The 19,138-nt window shown below is 39.4% G+C and overlaps 3 protein-coding genes across 4 annotated transcripts in view; 2 read left to right on the top strand and 1 right to left on the bottom strand.

Moving 5' to 3' along the window:
• The window catches only part of LOC123977895 (sphingosine-1-phosphate phosphatase 1-like), a 5,433-nt gene extending 1,552 nt beyond the window's left edge, over nt 1-3,881 (top strand). The window contains exons 2-3 of the mRNA XM_046060938.1: nt 2,750-2,839; nt 3,197-3,881. Of these exons, the coding sequence (XP_045916894.1) occupies nt 2,750-2,839; nt 3,197-3,748 (642 nt within the window). The 3' untranslated portion in view covers nt 3,749-3,881. The remainder of the gene's footprint in view (nt 1-2,749; nt 2,840-3,196) is intronic.
• A 3,841-nt stretch (nt 3,882-7,722) lies between these two features.
• On the top strand, nt 7,723-18,102 carry abcd4 (ATP-binding cassette, sub-family D (ALD), member 4). 2 transcript variants are annotated; one of them, XM_046061131.1, is made up of 19 exons: nt 7,723-8,091; nt 8,448-8,566; nt 8,820-8,947; nt 9,836-9,975; nt 10,238-10,354; nt 12,672-12,797; nt 13,165-13,215; nt 13,507-13,601; nt 13,694-13,815; nt 14,390-14,481; nt 14,630-14,719; nt 14,940-15,145; nt 15,713-15,804; nt 15,982-16,018; nt 16,414-16,463; nt 16,623-16,675; nt 16,786-16,862; nt 17,075-17,190; nt 17,411-18,102. In XM_046061131.1, the coding sequence occupies exons 1-19, from the start codon at nt 8,051-8,053 to the stop codon at nt 17,507-17,509; spliced, it is 1,851 nt and encodes a 616-aa protein (XP_045917087.1). In that variant the 5' UTR covers nt 7,723-8,050; the 3' UTR covers nt 17,510-18,102. The 2 variants fall into 2 exon arrangements, with proteins under 2 accessions (XP_045917087.1, XP_045917088.1); XM_046061132.1 differs by lacking the exon at nt 7,723-8,091 and having other exon boundaries at nt 8,449-8,566; nt 8,825-8,947.
• LOC123978030 (acetyl-coenzyme A synthetase 2-like, mitochondrial) lies at nt 17,878-18,597 on the bottom strand. Its single transcript, XM_046061133.1, has 2 exons — nt 18,445-18,597; nt 17,878-18,363 (listed from the first exon to the last, which is right to left on the bottom strand). Exons 1-2 carry the CDS (start codon nt 18,490-18,492, stop codon nt 18,187-18,189), a joined length of 225 nt encoding a protein of 74 aa, XP_045917089.1. The 5' UTR covers nt 18,493-18,597; the 3' UTR covers nt 17,878-18,186.
• Nucleotides 18,598-19,138: the final 541 nt, after the last annotated feature.

Raw genomic sequence — 19,138 nt, 5'->3', positions numbered from 1 at the left:
TCCCCCCCCCCCCCCCCCCCCCCCCTTCCCTTCCCTTCCCTTCATCCATTCATCCCCATACACATCCATTCATTCTGTCTTACCTTATGCCTTCATCCCCTCTTCCCTGCTCCCCTCATCCCTTCATCCCATCATCCCCTCATCCCTTCCTATTCAATCAGGGCACAGCTCTCATATCTCATCTAGGTATCATCTGGGGGAGCTTGAAATAAGCTCGGGCGAAACACTTCCCAGACGGAAACCCCACACTGAGTCTCTCTGCCCGGTCTTCTGTACACCCTCTCAGACCAGCCAGATGACATCCTTCTTCCACCATCACCCTTCCCCTCTACATGCATTAATCCATCCTCCATAATCCATGCATTCCATATTTGCATGTACGTCTAAATCACACATTGTTGTGGCGTGGTCCTTGCTAGTGAATGCACTGATTCCTGTTTTTCTTGGTCTGTTGGGATGTGAAACTAAATATCTTTGGGCTTTTGAATTCCTGCTTGGATAAGCAGTCTGAATATGCCAACGTGGTGGTATTTTCTGACATTTTATGGACCAAAAGATTAATCAAGAATGTGATTAGACTAGCAGATAAATTAATAATGAAAATAATCTTTGGTTGCAGCCATAGTTTATTTGGAAATACTAATGGTGCTTTCAGACCAAACGCAAATTTAATCCTCGCAACGCTTTCCTTGCGTGAGTACATTCGCTGCAAGTGTTCAAACCTATGGTTCACACCGGTTCACACACAATGCGAGAAGGCGATTAGAACCTGTGAACCATACTGCCTAAACAGTTGTCACATTCATAAAAAAAAAAAAAAGGCCTTGCCGCCTCTGAAACACTGAACTGGAACCATAAGGGCCTCGAGGTGTCTCCTGCATTATCACCCGTTATGTCCTGTCTTGTATTGCCATGTGTAAAAATGTAGTTTTAATACCTTTTTGTTTCTTCAGTTGATATTAAGCTTACATGGTGCGTGTTGAATAAACTTACCCAACACACCAGAGGAGTGTCCCAGCTGACCTCAAAGCTACTGAAACTCAACAGGATACTAACACAGTGCACAAAGAGAGGGAGGAACTGGGATTTCAGTAAGGCCCACGGTTGGTTGTAGTCTTTATTATTTTTCCTGTTCACACATACCTATTTTTAGGGGCATCTGCAAGTGAAATACTCTCACCGTAGAGCCCTAAATGAACACATCCAAACATCTCAATGCTACAGCGGCATTTTCTCCTTCTTCTTGTTTTTGAATTCAGTGCTCTAGCCTTGATCCACAGGATATGAACATGTTTTGATAAGAAGAAGTTGGCGAGACGCATCAAGGTCCCAGACATTCAAGGGCCCCCAAGAACCACAGTTTCAAATGTTGAGAAATGTCCACATCCAACATCTTTTACTACATGTGTTTGTTCAGAAAAAACATCTAAATAAAAAAACAGTTTAAGAAACACATAGTGCACCTGACCTAATAAGAAGTAAAAATCTCCATGGCCCCTCAGTGCCAAGGAGGGTCAGTCCGGAATGAAAAAGCACAGGGTGCCTTTAAATCCTTAATCCTTGTTGTCTTGAATGAAACTCTACAGCCCAGTCTGAATAATGAGAAGAGCACAGGTCTTATGAGTTAAGTAAAGCCATGACAGGGTGTGTTAGGTGGAGTACAGGTGATGAATGAAGGTAGCTTTGTAAACAAAGATTCGCTGTTCTACATTGTCAGAGAGAAAAGGTACTAGTGAATGATTCAGGGGGAGAAAAAGTGTCAAATTTAAGTTTCAGTTAACATTTTGATCTAAATTGTCAATGGACAGCGATGAAAATAAAAAGAGTAGGACAGTTAGGGATGAGAAAACTAGACTTTTGTGAGTGTCTGAGTGACTTTTCTGGTAAAGCTGGAAGACTGGGGGTTGGGAGGATTACTTTGCTGGTGAGAGAAAAGAGTGTAGTATCAGCTAGATCAGAGAGCTCAAAGCAGTGAAACTTGACCACCCACTGATAGGACTGTTACCCTTTGGTTTTCCACCAGCACGGTTGTGCAAAGAGATAAACAATGTAGAGCAGCAGGCGATCCACTGACTGCTTCACAAATCCAGACAGAGCTATAATTGACAAGGATATCCAATTTAAAAGTCTTTAGTTTTGTAGCACTGTAAGTCTCTGACTGGTTTGTGATGAATGACGGGTACTAAGACTTCTACATAAATGACTCCCTTCAATGATCCCTTACCTTTCCATCTATTGCCATCATTAGGACAAAATTTGAACTTGTCTAGTACTGGTTTATGACCAAATACTTGCAATACAAATGACATTCCCATCAGCCTCAGTTTTACTTTGTGTTTACTGCTAATTGAGCCTGGTAAACATCATTAGCTCAGAGTACCGCTGTGCAAAGGACAGCCTCCCAGAGTCTGGAGACTCTTATTTTCACATAGGCTAGTGACTTTGAGTCCTTTCAAAGATATTGGCTGAATGTTTTTCTACACAGACTGTGCACTGTGGGTATTCAAAGCTAGTATTTCCACTGAATGAATTGTCCTGAGACTTGTAAGTTGAGCCCACTGTCATTAATGCCCTGCTAGAGACGGTGGTACTGAAGCCTCTTTTAAGTTCTACTGTATGTCCCCCGGCTCATAGTACACAGGATGTTGTTTGTTTCTTATAATGTTGATTTTTGTATTTTTTTAAAGTCTCATCTTCAGCCACTTTTCTAATATGTTTAATTTTTAATTTTTTATGCTCTCTGTCCTAGTACCCCTTCCTATTTGGCTTTTTTCTGGCTCTCAGCTGGAGTGTGCTGGTCTGTGTAAGCAGAGTCTACATGGGGATGCATTCTATCCTGGTAAGTATATTAAATAAATAATCCCTCGCTGAAATAACTCAAGGTTATAAAGTGAGGCTGCTCCACCTGGACACTTTGCCTCCACTGACACTCAGTGAGGTCTACCTCAGCTTGGTCAAAAATGTTCTCCAGAAAATGCACAAGCTCCACTGCCTTCAACTTCAGGTTAAATTATATTAGATTCAGTGGTCAGGCAACTGATGTTAGTAGATACTGTTTATGTTCTGCTTCGTCCAGCAGTTATGCATGACTCCTGTTTTTTGTTTATTTGATATAGAAAAATTAATTGTCGAGTGAGGAAAATTAGCTTTAATAGCTTCTACTAATGGTTTACAATCATTTGTCCCTGTGTTGCAGGAGGTAATCACAGGCTTCCTGTACAGCCTTCTTATTCTAGCCTTCTTCTGGCCAATTTTGGACAAGATCGACAACTTCTACATGATGGACGACTACGCTCCGCTTGTGGTTATCGTGTCACATGTGAGCCTAGGTCTTGTGGCTTTTTCTCTGGATTCCTGGAGCACTTCTCGGGGCGATACGGCTCAGGCTCTGGGCACCGGGGTAGGAGCTGCTTTGGCTACCCATGTGAACTATCAGCTGGGGCTGCTGCCGGATCCACCTCTGTCCTCACTCCCTCTAACTTTACCACCAATCACCACCAGCTTGGTGGTTCTCTCCCTGCTGCGCTTCGTCATCGGAGTCGCCGTCCTCCTCGTCACGAGAATGGTTATGAAAGCAGTGACTATTCCGTTCTTGTGCCGAGTGTTTGGGCTGCCTTCAGATGATGTAAGACAGGCGAGGCAGCACATGAGAGTAGAGTTGCCTTATCGTTACATTGTCTACAGTGTTGTTGGTTTTAGTTGTGTCTGTGTGGTGCCTCTCCTCTTTAGGATCTTAAACGTTGCCTGACTGTTGTGTGCAAACCGTCTTACTCTGACATGCTCATCGACACAGTGAAGGCAAACGGCACAGGGAAACATGCTTGTTTTGACACAAGATAAAGTCTCTGCACGACAGAACTGATAATAAAGGATAAATATGGTGATATTCTTTTTTTTTTATATAGTTAAATTATTCCTTTATGTCATAGACCTCCATTGTTGTCCGAAAACTATTAAAAACACATCAATTAGCCACACTTCTGCACTGGGTGACATGTTCCTATGATGATGAGCATGGGCTCTGTAGTTTATTTTGAGTCCACCAAATGTGTATCAGTCTGCTGCTAAAAATAGTCCCAAACAAATACAGTATATACTCCTGTTCCAGTTAAAGAATACAGTGCTAAGCTGTTATAGAGAATAATTGATCCCTTTTTAAAAAGGAAAGTATATATTTGTGACCCTTTTTTTTTTTTTTTTTTTTTTTAGAGATTGAGGTCTTAAGTGGGAATCAATGGACTTGTGCCCCGGAGGAGGTTTTGAGGGACAGAGTAAAGCATTGTTGGTATTTCATCTCTGTTTTGTGTCTCCTCGTTCCTCCATCTTCCTGCCTGTGACCCGGAAATTGATCTCAGCGCACCATCTTGAAGGACATCTCAATTCCTTAAATGCACCTTTAGGAGAGAGGAGGCTTGCCCAAGAATCTATAAGTGAAGATGCACCCGTGTATCCTTTGCGGAAGTCTATTCGGCAGCCTTGACATATAAAAGAGCTGTGGCACACCTGGAATATACACTCCATTGTGGGAGCAGGACTCAACAGTGTTTCTTTTCTATTCATAAGTTGCATTAGTTTTTTAAGATCATCAAATGCGCGATCAAACTTTCTTCCCTTCACCGTTTGTGTAGCGCCTCATAAGCCGCTGTTCTAACCACATTCCTTAATGACATTTCACTTTGATTTTACTGATGTTTGTATTGTTGAATGTAGGCTAGTGATGCACGGATGGGCTGGTTGGATCATAAAAATGAACACTTTGATTATTAGCGGGGATTTCGGTCATGATTTAATGTGAATGAATGTTCTGTGTTCTTCTGCACATCCAAAAGGTCTCACACACAGTCCAGGTTCATACAGTGAAATGTTTGGAGTGAAGCACCCGTCCTCCTGATTATTGCTGAGCTCCATCAGAGCGTCTAAACATGGATTCCAGACACTAAAAGTCTATTTCGGTTTCCTTTGGAGAGTTTCCTCTGTCTGTCCGGTCAAGTTTATTACTACCGTTTTTAGTTTAGCTGCTTAACGATGTTTGCTGTCGCATTACTGCACACATGGAAACGTTTAAAATGACTGACGGCAGCCTCTCTACTCAATAAAGTCAACCGTTACAGAAAACACTTGTACATCTATACAACACATAAATAAATAAAGAAATCACCTGGAAAGCTACAGGGACCAGTAGTGGTGCGGGTGCGGGTCTCTAAATTGGAGAAAATGATAAGTTAGGTGGGTGGCGGGGGAAATGATTTATGCGTAGGCCTACATGCAGATTCAGAGACTGTCAGAGCAAATCCGCTCATCACACCAATTCTGCTATAATCGTGACCTGACGAGTGCAAACAGCCGATGACGTCATATTATTAGGCTGTAATATCAACAAGAGCATCCTCTTAGGTCAACACTGATCTGCTGTATCTGATGTTGTCATATAGTAATAATAGTGCCCATTATGTAGTCTGGACAAGTCATTCCCAATGTATAGTCCTGTGACGACAGTTGGGCCTGCAGGCTGCATTTGAGATAAATTTTACTGGTCATTCTTTACAGGGACTGATGATGAAACAGCCTCATCAATCTGAGGTCTGAAATGATCTGTTTACATCCAAAAAAAAGCCTGGGAGTGATTTACTGGATTTCTCTGTAGTAGATGATACTGTTATCTGTTATTGATTTCAACGGCTTTATCCTTGAGATGTTAATACATGTCGTTAGTTTTTGGATTGTGAAGATATGATCTGTAGCCTATATGCCGACAGTTGGTGTGCTCATCTGACAGAGATCATAGCAGCAGGCTGTAACAAATCAACGGACAGATGACGCAGCTGTGCCACACTTCATATTTATTTGACGTCACTTTGAAATGACACCTCGGAGACAAGGATGTCTCATTTCAATAAATGCCTGTTGCCTCGACTTCTCTCTCCTCGCGTCTCTTCCTCTACTCCTCCACTCGGATCTCGGGTGGAAGGAACAAAGACGTGAGATGAGGAATTGAGGAGGTACAAACTGAGAAATGAGAAAGGTCTTTACTTGGGATTTGTTGACAATATCAACAACATAGAACATCACCTGCCTTATCCTTTAAGATCCTCCTGTGATCGACACATTTAAGTGTTGACTGGAACTTATACAAAATTTATCAGGCATACTGTAATGATGCTTGCATTTATTAAGGGGGAATCCAATGTATATTTCCATCATTAAAATATATGTGTTATTGGCAAAAGAAATCACTTCACTTCTCAATTGTTGCCGTTCTTAAATCAAGTCAGCCTGGACGTGATAAAGTACTGTAAGTATTTGAGCGCACAGGTGTTGGGGTAGCGACATATTTACACTGGAGTAGTTATGTCTATTTAAATCTTTGAACAGGTCAATTTTGTGATTAGTTTTTCTGCACTACCATAGTCACCCATATCGTACCTTTGTTTCAACATCCATCGAAATGCAAATTAAATTTTCTCTGAATACTTATTTGAAAGCAAAATATCAAAATAACAGATTTTTGATAAAGTATTTTGCCATCTTAAATAACTTGAGTAAAATTGTTGCTATAGAAAAAAAACCCTATTATTAGTACCTGACATTTTTGCTCCACTTTCCTTAAACTACAGTATGTAAAACCACTAACCACTTGTCTAAATGTTTTGTTGTTATTTGTTGTTGTAATGTTCAAATATTGGTTTCTCTAATATTCAAGTTTGTGTATTTATACTTACTCATGGAATATTTATCTATTATTACCATCCCTCTTTTTTCTGTTATGCAAGAAGTGTATCCTTTGGGGGGAAAAAATCTGGAAACAAGGAGAATAAAATATTCCCCAAAAAATTTACGTTTTGAATGCATTTTATTTTGTATAGTGTATCTTTCCTGTAATCAATAGGTGCTATTTCATCAGTGAGACTTTCATTGACAACAGTCAACTTGCTGACATGAGAGTTTCTGGATAGGCACAAAAACATCAGATATGTCAGTAAGTAATCAATAATTATAAGCCTAAATGTTCTTCCAGCCAGTCCGTTCAGCACAAAGAAAGTGAGGGTGAATGATTTAGCAAATCTTTGCACACGTATTGATTGGTATATACCGTAATTTAAAATTACACATTTGAGAAGTATTGCAAAATTCCAAAATAATTGCTTTTTTTGTTTTTGATAGCTCAAAATACTAGTCCATAGTAAGGTAAGGTCTGCAGTGTTAGGATCATGTGTTTGTCTCCCAGCACTTTGGGTTCGTACTTAACCTTTGAGCAAATTAGATAAGGTTTTATTTAGTTTGACCCACGCATGCAACCAGCCTAATCACTGTGCTGTCCTCAGAATTCACAGAGCTCAGCACATGATCTGACTCTCCCTTAACAATCTTTAACCATTAATCAGTGAAAGATTTAAGCTGTTATATCAGGCAGTTATTTGCAAGCTTTTCAAGAATCTCCCAGCTCTCCAATCTGGGCCACTCCCAAATAGCCTACCTAACAACCAGTGTTGGACGTGTTTATTACAGTCCTGGTATAGCCACATATACCGGATTTTGTCATTGTTGTGTCAGAGCATTTGACTTATTGATTTATTGCTGTTGGAATGTTAAGATAATTTCATCAAATAAAGCAAATGCTTCTGAAATACATTGCCCACCATTTTTAAGCAGAAATGCCATGGAACCTTTTACTTTGAAAAATCGGAGTACGTCAAACCGGACGTCCGGACGTTTATGTTTTACCTACCAAAACACCTAAACGTCAGTCTGCAGAGGAGCAGTAGGGTCGTTTAGACAATGCTAAAGTAACAATTAACGTAATTATTGTAGCCATCAAAGAAACAAAGAGAGTTACTTTTTATAATAATTTCGTAGAAATTTGTGCGTTATTCCCCTCGTTAACCGTTGTAACGGTTAGTGTTAACCATATTTTTCTTTGGCTGCTGGAGACGTTGGTTAATCTGAAGCTAGCTCGATCTGCTGGTTAATATTCGCTTAACTTACATCAAGTCTAAAAACATATGTGAAGTTTTATCTGGGATAAATATAAGTCCCCTGCCGCAAGTGCCAAATGCCTCGCTTGGAAAACTCAGATGGCAGAGGGACAAGAAGGTAAGACTGAAGCTGCACTTCAAAGGAAACTGACGGAGCAGCAAGGATTTCTGTTATTGCTCTGCTAATTTAAGTTACTTGAGTAATTCCCTAGTATAGAGATTTAATTTAAATTGATGATTATCACGCTATTGGCAATTTAACAGTAAAACATTTCCTAAATGATTGGACATTCCAGGCAAGTAGTTTTATAGCAATCACTTTATAAATAAATTGTTTAAATGAGTGATGCAAACTAAAGCAAGAATTTCGTCATTACAAAATCACACATTTCATGCATGTGAACACATAAGTCCAGATTCAAATTTTGCAACTTTCTAATACAGTTTTATATCTCTTGCTGTGCACAACATCAGACTAAAATTAGACTGGAAGTTTGTTCAGAGGTTCTGCAGCATCCAGAAGACCCTGTTCCCATCATGGACCAGTCAAAGTGTTCTGATTTTTGGGACGCTGCTTGGTGTCACTCTGACAGGTAACTGCTGCACTTACAAAAGCTATTTGTGCAAGAGGAGAAATGTGATGAAAGCAATGTCACAATCAGATCAAGCTATCTGTCAAATGTCTTTAAATGTAATTTTAATGACAACAGTCTCTCATGAGGCCTTATCACAAGACGCATTCACTGACTTTTGTGGCGTTGCCTAATTTCCCTACGTTGTTTTACAAGTTTCTGTTTCAAACAGTCTCCCAACAGTTCGCTAACATCTTTGTTTTTCTGCCATCAGAGCAGCTGATCATTTACCAAGTGGGTGTCCTCCCCAGCCAATTCTACAATGTGCTAGCAGACAAAGATTACTCAAGCTTCAGGAACCTGTTGGCCACAGCTATGGTGCTCATCTTGCTCAACTCCACAGTAAGTGGAAGGAGCTGTGGAGGCAGAGGCCGGAAGCTTCTTATTTTCCTTTGTGCACAGATCTGCTTCCGATTGGCCTGTTTACTCAAAACAAATTAGTAGTAATTTTACTTTTAAATAAGTACTTTTAGATTCTGCACTTCTCAACAACAGCTTTCTACTTACAGTAACCTGTATACATTGGTCAAAATATAACTTAAGTAATAAAAGGCTTTTCTCAAAATTTACTGCATCATTACACCGATTTTTCTTGGGATAATAACTTTGTAAATAGTATTGATGAAAAGGTTCTTTATCATGCCATGTACTAGAAAAATCTAATTTTACTGTAGGTGCTTGTTTGACGGTTTTCTGTTTGTGTGTATATTAAATGCTATAAACAGTAACTTATTTCTAAAAATAGGATCATTTATTTATTGACTGTATATTACACCATATTTAGAAAATTTATTTATTAAAATATAGAATATAGAGCATTGCCCAAGTATACCTTTTATTACCATTCGGTCAGATTATTTATTGTACATTGTTTATATTTGGATTGCTGATAACACAGAAGCAACAAGGTCAGGACATCCTGACATGTTGATTTTACAGCCTGCACACGTTTGATCATGATAGTTGGATTTTGAACCCGAGATGTCGTAAACACCTATCATAATACTGACTTTATTCTGAGGAAACAGGCATTCTATATACAATTTATTTTAGCTAGATGCTGTTTACCTTTGCCTTGTTAGTCTCATAGATGTCGACATATAGCTGCTGGTTATTGACTGTGGTTGTGTAACTTTCTCACACTAATAGACCTAACTCTGTCTCTCTCTCTCTCTCTCTCTCTTTGTATCTCTCTCCATCTCTCTCTGTGTTTCTGTCTCCCTCTTGCAGTTGAAAAGTCTTGACCAGTACATTTGCAATCAGATGTATATTAGCTGGAGGAAGACGCTAACTGAGAGCCTCCATACAGCCTACTTCCAGGGCCGGGTCTATTATACACTCAATGTACTCAGAGAGGACATAGACAACCCGTAAGCCTTAATGGTTTTCCTCTTTGTAGTCTTATCTAGTGCTTTTTAAAAAAAGAATATAGAAATAAATGCGATTTCAGTTCATCAGCATTTATGAATGAACAAATATAAATCTGTTGTTAGAGGTAGTGTCCATGCAACTCTATCACCTGAAAGTTTTTATGTGTAAGGCCATGTGTCTGTTCAAAATTATAGACATTATAAAGTGGAATAATTCAATTGATTTGTTTTTTCCTTGTGTTTCTTTCCGTCTGACTTGCAGAGACCAGCGAATCAGTCAAGATGCGGAGAGGTTGTGTAAGCAGATGAGCACCATGGCTAGTCGTTTGATTGTATCGCCATTCACACTGGCTTACTACACCTACCAGTGCTTTTATAGGTGAGTTTGTAGAGTACTGTGATGATTTGAAAAACAGCTTCAGTGTGTTCAACTACATGTCACAGGATGTTTGTGGTATCATAATTTATCATACTCGTAATACATTTATCAGCTCCTCTGAAGTGGAAGTCAAAGCATCATCAGAGACTTACATTGTTCTCTTTGAAATGGCTGATTTTGTCCCCATCACTTTTTAAGAGCATTTGTTAAAAGTTTTCTGAAATATAGCTTGCAACAAGAAATGGCCGCAAGTGGCGATTCGCAGGTTCAAACCTTTTTTTCGCACTAGTGACTTCAAAATAATATCATACACGTGGTTTAACATTGTTATGAAACACATCCTGCAAGTTTTGTAGCGATTAAACAGGCATTTTCTGATCAATAGCTTCATTTGTATAATTCCATATCCAGTTATTTTGCATTTATAGCGCCTCCTAGTGGTTGATTTGAACTAGACTTGCAGTGTATGTGTGAGGTGCTTATGTAGACATATCCTGGAAGTTTTGTGTTGATTGCACAAACAATTTGTATTTTGTAGCCTGATTTGCGTTTTATCAAATATTATGTAGCTGCAGTACCAGAGGCTGCAGTTTCAGGACCTCCGCAACCCTGGGCCGCAGTTCTAGGACCGTAGTTCTTTTGCAACAACGCCATCTAGTGGAGTAGTGGTGGTAATGCACAGCAACACGAAGGAGGTTAACCCTGTCTGCTAGCACGTCGGCCTTGCGCAGCTGTAGGGTTAACCGGTCGACATGACTATAATCAGTAACTTGGGTTTAGGCACACACTCACACAGGTTGTGGTAAAGATAATTAGCTTCAGGGGGCTGTCAAGAGTAACATAGCTAGCTAGCCAGCCAGCTAGCTGACAGTATCAAAGTAAACAAGGGTCCTAGAAATGCAGTTCCGGTTCTGAAAATGCAGCCTCCGCTACTGCAGCTACATACTACTTGTAATATCACCTGCAGTTTGTTTGCATTTATAGCGTCCCCTGGTGTTCAATTTGAATGAAACATTCAGGGCATGTTTCAGTTACTTATGAGGATATATCCTGAGAGATTTGTGATGACTGGAGAATGAATATGTGATTTATAGTGAATATAGTGTGTAATGCTAAGCACCTTTTTTGCGGTTGTAGCGTCCTAGTGGCGTATGTACATCAAACTGGCCAAGTATATCTGGGGCTTATCTGAATATATCCTGTGAGTTTTGTGATGATTGGCTCTGCCGATTTGTGTTAATTTATGTCCAGAGCCACGGCCCTATTGAAGTTGATTGGTCCATATCTTGAAAAGTAATTGAGATATCAACATGTTTTATACAACTTTTAATAGGCTTGATCCAACGATGATTCACTGAATTTAGTGGCAATCAGAGCTACGGTCTAGGAGGAGATATCACCATGTGGTCGATTGGGTTCATATTTCTATGGAAGCACATGCACACACTTTCCAGTTAGTCCCCCAAGTTTCATGTTTCTAGCTTATTCCAGCTCACGGGAATTTGAGCCGACTCGGCAGACAACAAATAATAATAATAATAATAATAATAATAATAATAATAATAACTAAAACAGACAAACATAAAAGGGTTCTAACGCTTCGTAGTTTGAACCTACTTAACAAATAAAATTGCTTTGAGAAAGGTTTATTTGCACAGTAAGAAAACATGCAATGCAATTTAAATGTAGAAGAAACAAATGTGCATTTTCTAAGAAAGTAAATTAATATAAATAAAGGCATTTACACCATAAATTGGTGCAACAAATGTCTCTAGAATGCAGCAAATTAACCCCCAGACCGACCCACTCATATATTTCAACATCGAATATTTTTTCAAAATAGTGTTAAAATATCTTCTCATCTTGTTCTCATGACCAAAGTCTTTCATCACACCCCTAATCTCAGACCTTTTGTTCCCACCGCTTTTCAACACAAAGTTATGCCCTTGATAGTTCACCTGTTGTCAGTGAATATATTAAAGTCTTTGACAGGTGACTGTTATGAGAGAGAAACAAAAGAAAAAAACACAATATATGTGTCTGTTCCAAACCTAAAGGTATGCTGCAACTTTAAACTTATTTAAATGTAGGCTAAAAAGTGTGAGGCTCTATTTTTGGGCTGTAGCGAAATGATGCCGTAAATATTATGAGTATTATCTTTTATATGCTTTTGAGTGTTCAATTGTATTTAAATATATTCAGTTTTAATGCATATTCCCTCTTATTGTCTTTGTCATGTTGTTTTAATTCCTTATGTAAAGCACTCTAAATTGCCTTTCTGTTTGAAAAGAGGAAATAAAGTCGCCTTGCTTTGCAGCACTGGCTGGATCGGTCCTATGAGTATCTTTGGCTACTTTGTGCTTGGGACCATTTCCAATAAAATCCTTATGGGGCCAATTGTGTCGACTCTGTTTGAGCAAGAAAAACTGGAGGGAGACTTCAGGTAAGTTCAGTGTGCGAGTCATGGAGTATCAAGCAGTGAACACACAAGTTTCTGTGTTAGTAAGAATGTGCACGGACAGTTCTCCTCCATTTGATGCAAATCCTTTCAGTGTTTTATTGTCAAGGAAATCAGTCCTTTTCTTAAGAGGAAGTATCTGTAGACTTTGAGCCTGCTTTTTTGGCCTCTTAGGAAATAACAGGATATGCGTCAGCTTTTCCTGCAGAGAAATTGTAATTTAATATAACAGTCACAAGTTAAGACAATGTGATTTCATGTTGGGGGAACAGTTGAAGGAAAATTGTGTTAAATCTTGAACTGTGCTGCTTGAAAGTGAAATCAATATTGAGATATGTTTTTGTATATCCAGATTCAAGCACATGCAGATCCGTGTCAATGCAGAGTCTGCCGCTTTTTACAGGTGAGACACAACCACATGATTTATATACCAGGGTCAGCCTTTTCTCATTTATTTTACTGTGTCTCATGCATGTATCGCGCACGCAAAGAGACTGCTGAAACAGAAATACAGACATTTCCAGAAAGTGTAGATGCTCATTAACTGTATACCTTACATGAAAACTGTACTTGGTGTACTTTCCTTTGATTAAACTATAGTACAGTATTTGGCACTATATAGTTCTGACGCACCAAGTCACACCGATTGTGAAGTTAAAGCCGGTTGGAAAAAAATGCTGCTGTCTGTTCTTAGAGCTGGTAAAGTGGAGCTCATGAGGACCGACCGAAGACTGCAGGCTCTGTTGCAAACTCAAAAGACTCTAATAAACAAAGAGCTCTGGCTTTATAGTAAGAACATCCTATACATCCCTCAATCACTGTCTCCTGTCTTTCATTAGTTGCTTTGATTAAAACTTGACTTCTGACCTCTCCCTTCTCAGTCGGGGTCAACACCTTTGACTACATTGGAGCTTTTCTCAGTTACATTGTAATTGCCATTCCCATCTTCACTGGTGTCTATGATGGTCTCACTCCTGGTGAGCTCAGTGCGCTCATCAGTAAGGTAGGCGTGTTTTCTGTTTCCTTTCCCCACTTCTGAGAACCGTGTGTTCCTTCACCTACAAAAATAAGATGTGATGATACAATCAGTAGAAGTGTGACTTTCACTTTCAGTCAACTTTATCAGTCAATCTTTGTTGTCCCCAAAGGTCATATGGTTAAGCAGCCGTGACACAGAAACAATGTAAAACAAGAAGCACAAACACATAATTTAAAAAAAACGTAGACCTGAGTGGGAGAAGAGTACATTAGGTTAAACAATTTAGAAACAAATTTCAAATAAAAATATAAAATTTTAATCTGTTTCTAATTTGTTGCTAATTCAACCACTAGGTGGCAGCAAAAGCCTTTTCTGTTCTACATAAAGAAGTGTTGTAGCTTCAGAACTGACTCACACATGTACACAAGCAGAATTGAGCATTATAATGAGCCAGTATTAAATTAGACTTTGTCTCGTTTCTCTGCTGATGTCCAGTGTGACTTATTGTTACTTCCTTTTCTGCGTTGTGTTCTTGTAATAATCCCGTCTCTTATTTACTCTCTCTGCTCTGGTTCTCCCTCTCCTTGTTCATATTCAGAATGCCTTTGTGTGCATCTACCTGATAAATGGCTTCACACAGCTAATAGACCTGTCAACCACTCTGTCAGACGTGGCGGGATACACCCACAGGTATCATGCTGCATACCTATAGTCACTTCCTGGAGGACAGATAATGACAGCAGTGTTTGTGCATGCCATCCACCTTTCTATCGCCGTGTGTGTGTGTGTGTGTGTGTGTGTGTGTGTGTGTGTGTGTGTGTGTGTGTGTTGTGGTCAGGATTGGGGAGCTGAGGGAGGTGATGGATGACATCCTACACAAGCAGTGTGACTATGATCCGGCATCAGGGGAAAACTATGACTTTGACAGGTTTGCGCGAGCACTTTTATATTAATCTCTGCTGCAAAAAAGTACAGAGATTTAAGCAACAGACTGCATATTAAAATAATGCACACACACGGCTAAACTTAGACAAGATTAAAAAACAAGACAAAGGGAAAAGAACATGACAAAATGAATATAAAGTACTCATAACAAAGCTTTTCAGCCTCCACGTGTTCTTTGTTTTTTATTTCATTTCTCCACACAGTGACTTCAATGTCCACGCAGGCCCCGTGGACACGGCCTTCATCCTGGACCATCTTTCATACAAATCTCCTTACTCAGACCAGCTGCTGGTGGAAGATCTGAGTCTGAAAATCAGTGAGGGAGCACATCTGCTAGTGGTGGGGAACACTGGCACCGGCAAGACGTCACTACTAAGGGTCCTCAACAGACTTTGGGAGGCACACAGTGGTGAGAGCAGCTAGACTCAGGAGGTTTGATTCATTTTAATCAGTTTTAATGTGAGTGAATATGACATAAAAAATACAAATAGAGGACCAATGTGTAAGTCCTTAATTATTTTCAGGTCCTGGACAGAAGACACAATAAAAAATGACAAATGTCTACAAGACATTTCAAATTGTTAATTATAGTATGTAGTTTAAAATATCTGGAGCCCCTCAGTGAAAATTTTTTATTGTATGTACTGTAGTAGCATATTTTTACTTCAAATACTTTGTGGTCATGTTTTCCCTTCCCTGTTTTGTCTTAATTAAATACAAATTTGTTTCACAGCATGTCCTTTAAAACAATACTCAACACAGAAATATGTGTGAAAACAGCTCATAGATATACGGACATATTGTCAAGAAATTTTTTACCAAACGTTTTTGAGGTATATTTTTGAGGGCACTAGGCTCTTACTGCAGGTTTTGTTTTTATAGATCCAGGATCTGTGTTTATGGCCAAATAGGAGGAGAGGGAGCGTTGTGATATCTCCACACATTAGTAGCTTCATGACATCGTCTGTCTCCTCAGGTTTTGTCCAGATGACCACATGTTTCGGGCCCAGAGGAACCCTCTTCCTGCCACAGAAACCTTACCTGACTGATGGCACGCTGCGCGAACAGGTCGCTGTCTCTTCTTTCTATGTTTGTTTTTCTTCAAGGGTTGTTTCTCTATAGAGCCTGTAACTTGTCAAAAATACATATATGTGTATGTATACATGTGTGTTGCAAGTGCTAAACTCTAAAAATCTAAAGAGATTAGAATGAATGAGGATTAACTGGACCTCTCTTCTGCAACAGGTGATCTACCCACTAAAGGATATTTACCCTGCATCAGGTATCTGATTTCACATTAATTTAATCATTTAATGTTCTGGTAAAAAAAAACAACCTACAAACATCCAAATCATTTCATTTGGACTCCTAGAACCTTTACATTAAACATTTTAATACATCAAAAGCCAGAGAAACACGTCTTTTCAAACATCTCCTGAGAGCAGCATGTTGTTTGATTAAAGTGCCTCATTTAATGCTACAATAATATTGCGAGAATACCACTGATACAGTCGATCAGTGTTGTAAGAAGATAAATATATATAGTTACAACGTTTATATTTATATGAATCTAAACTTGGATCTTGGTGACACGTAACTTTGTGTTGATGCTGCCTCCTGGACTGAGTGAGTAATTTGGGTTTGTGATATTCGTAATGTGAGCGCCCTTTTTTTCAGGGTCAGCGGACGATAACAGAATTATACAGTTCCTTGAGCTAGCTGGAGTGGTGAGTGACTTGTCACATAGCTTGTTCATCCGTAAATTCCTAATATTCCTAAACTAAAATCTCTTTTGCTAAATTGATTATTCACATTTAATATGTCATTAAATTATTTGACATTTAATCATTCATTAATCCTTATTTAAACTTCTATCTGTGCTCCAGTCCAGTCTCCTGAAGCGGACAGGCGGCCTAGATGAAAAGGTGGACTGGAACTGGTAAGAGAAAATACAAGAAGAAAAAAAATCAATGAAAAAGTGAAACACTAAATGTGTGCAGTGGACACTCCACTTCTTAAAATGTGCTCTGAACTAGTATTTCTCTGCAGGTATGATGTTCTGTCTCCAGGTGAAATGCAGCGTCTCTGCTTTGCGCGACTCTTCTACCTGCAGCCCAAATATGCAGGTGTGGTGTTCTGGATTTCGGTAACGTTTTCATGAAAGCATCTGAGACATTCACTCATCCTGACAGTTTGTCTTTGATTTAACACCTAAATTTAGCATTTCAGATGTAAAACCATTGCGTGTTTTCATCCTTGTCCTCAGTGTTAGAGGTGCTTTTTTTAAGTAGTGTGTTGTGTTCTTTTTACATTTTTAATTTTAATTTCTTCTTTGCAGTGTTGGATGAGGCCACCAGTGCTTTGACGGAGGAGGCAGAAGCACAGCTGTACCGAACCTGTAAACAGCTTGGCATGACTTTGGTCAGTCTGGGACACCGGAGCAGCCTGGTGAAGGTAGACTGAAAACACATCTGTCAGCCAGATTGAAATTAAAAGAATGAATATGAATAAAAATGAAGAAATCTGGATGGAAGTGAAGATTATTTATATATATATATATTCCTTATCCATGATTGGGTTTCAATTCTTACGATTTAGCACTTGTCTCACGTTTTGCTCTCTTATCGGTCTAAATCTACGAAGTTTATTAACTCTGCCTCTCTATTTCTCACAGTACCATGATGTCCAGTTGAAACTGTGTGGAGAAGGCCGGTGGGAGTTAACCAGGTTAAGAAGAAGCAGCGGGCACGTGACCGAAGAGTCTGCTCTTTAAAACCCTGGACATGCAGGAAGCATCAGGGTGGGAGATGAGAACAGAAAACACTCCTAAATTCCTCAAGCTACTAACATTCAAGTGCTCTTCAACAAGGTACTTTAAAACCATATATATATACACTCATATCCACAGGCAGTTTAAGAGAACAATGTTTCTCACCAGCCAGCTTGGTTAAATACGAGCTTCAGAAAGTGGGTGGGAGTGCAACATTCTTCCAAGGAAGATGACTGAGGCTTGTGGGTCAGTAAGGAGAGCTCTGCCAAAATGTTCTGGACCCAAATACTTTGAAAGACAAATGGTTTAAATGGAGTAAATTCGTCCATCCTGACAGGAAATGGGGGAAAAAAAGACCTTTTAGACTAAAATCTTGTGTACCTTTTTATGTGAGATTACATTTGTTTTATTGTATTATGTTCACATTACATTGGGAATATTAGTTCCAATTATGTAATAAAAACACACACTGTTCTCAGCTCTTTGTAACTCCTATCAAGAGCAGACTACATCTGTTGCTTATACATGCAGTTTTTAAGGGTTTTTACCTGTTTTCACAAAAATGTCATATGTACAATAAAAATGTTTTAATATAATTTGTTACATTGGCACAAGTCTGGTTGAGTGAAACCGAAGAGTAATGTGCAAGCATGACTTTATATTCCTCTTCAGAAAACACATCATCGTGGTTGTTGTTTACTGCACAGCTCACGGTGACCTTGGATGATCTCTTGAACTGCTGCAGGATCGTCCAGCGTGCTGAGGTCACCCAACCCGTCCAAGTCTCGCTCCACCACTTTCTGCAGCACCCGCCGCATTATCTTACCTGAGCGTGTCTTTGGCAGCCGCTGGACAAGCTGTGAGAACAACCCAAAAAAACATGACCAAGTGACAAATAACAAGTCAAAAGTAGTAGAAAGTCAGTGAGACAGAGTTACCTGGATGCAGTCTGGACAGGCGTACTTGGCGATCTTTTTAGATACCATGTCATTTAGCTGCTGGGACAGGTCTGCCTCTTGGACGTCCACACCCTTTTTTATTACCACAAAGGCATACACACCTGACAACACACGGAGACAATACTATGATGGACATTCTTAACTAACATTGCTATCACATTTTTACAATGCCTTGCGAAAGTATTCGGCCCCCTTGAACTTTTCAACCTTTTGCCACATTTCAGGCTTCAAACATAAAGATATAAAACTGTAATTTTTTGTGAAGAACCAACAACAAGTGGGACACAATCATGAAGTGGAACGAAATTTATTGGATATTTCAAACTTTTTTAACAAATAAAAAACTGAAAAATTGGGCGTGCAAAATTATTCAGCCCCCTTAAGTTAATACTTTGTAGCGCCACCTTTTGCTGCGATTACAGCTGTAAGTCGCTTGGGGTACGTCGCTATCAGTTTTGCACATCGAGAGACTGAAATTTTTGCCCATTCCTCCTTGCAAAACAGCTCGAGCTCAGTGAGGTTGGATAGAGAGCGTTTGTGAACAGCAGTTTTCAGTTCTTTCCACAGATTCTCGATTGGATTCAGGTCTGGACTTTGACTTGGCCATTCTAACACCTGGATATGTTTATTTGTGAACCATTCCAGTGTAGATTTTGCTTTATGTTTTGGATCA

This window comes from Micropterus dolomieu, linkage group LG10, assembly GCF_021292245.1.
Source record: "Micropterus dolomieu isolate WLL.071019.BEF.003 ecotype Adirondacks linkage group LG10, ASM2129224v1, whole genome shotgun sequence".
NCBI lineage: Eukaryota > Metazoa > Chordata > Actinopteri > Centrarchiformes > Centrarchidae > Micropterus > Micropterus dolomieu.
The sequence above is the reverse complement of the archived record's forward strand: the minus strand, read 5'-3'. Positions and strand labels throughout refer to the sequence as shown.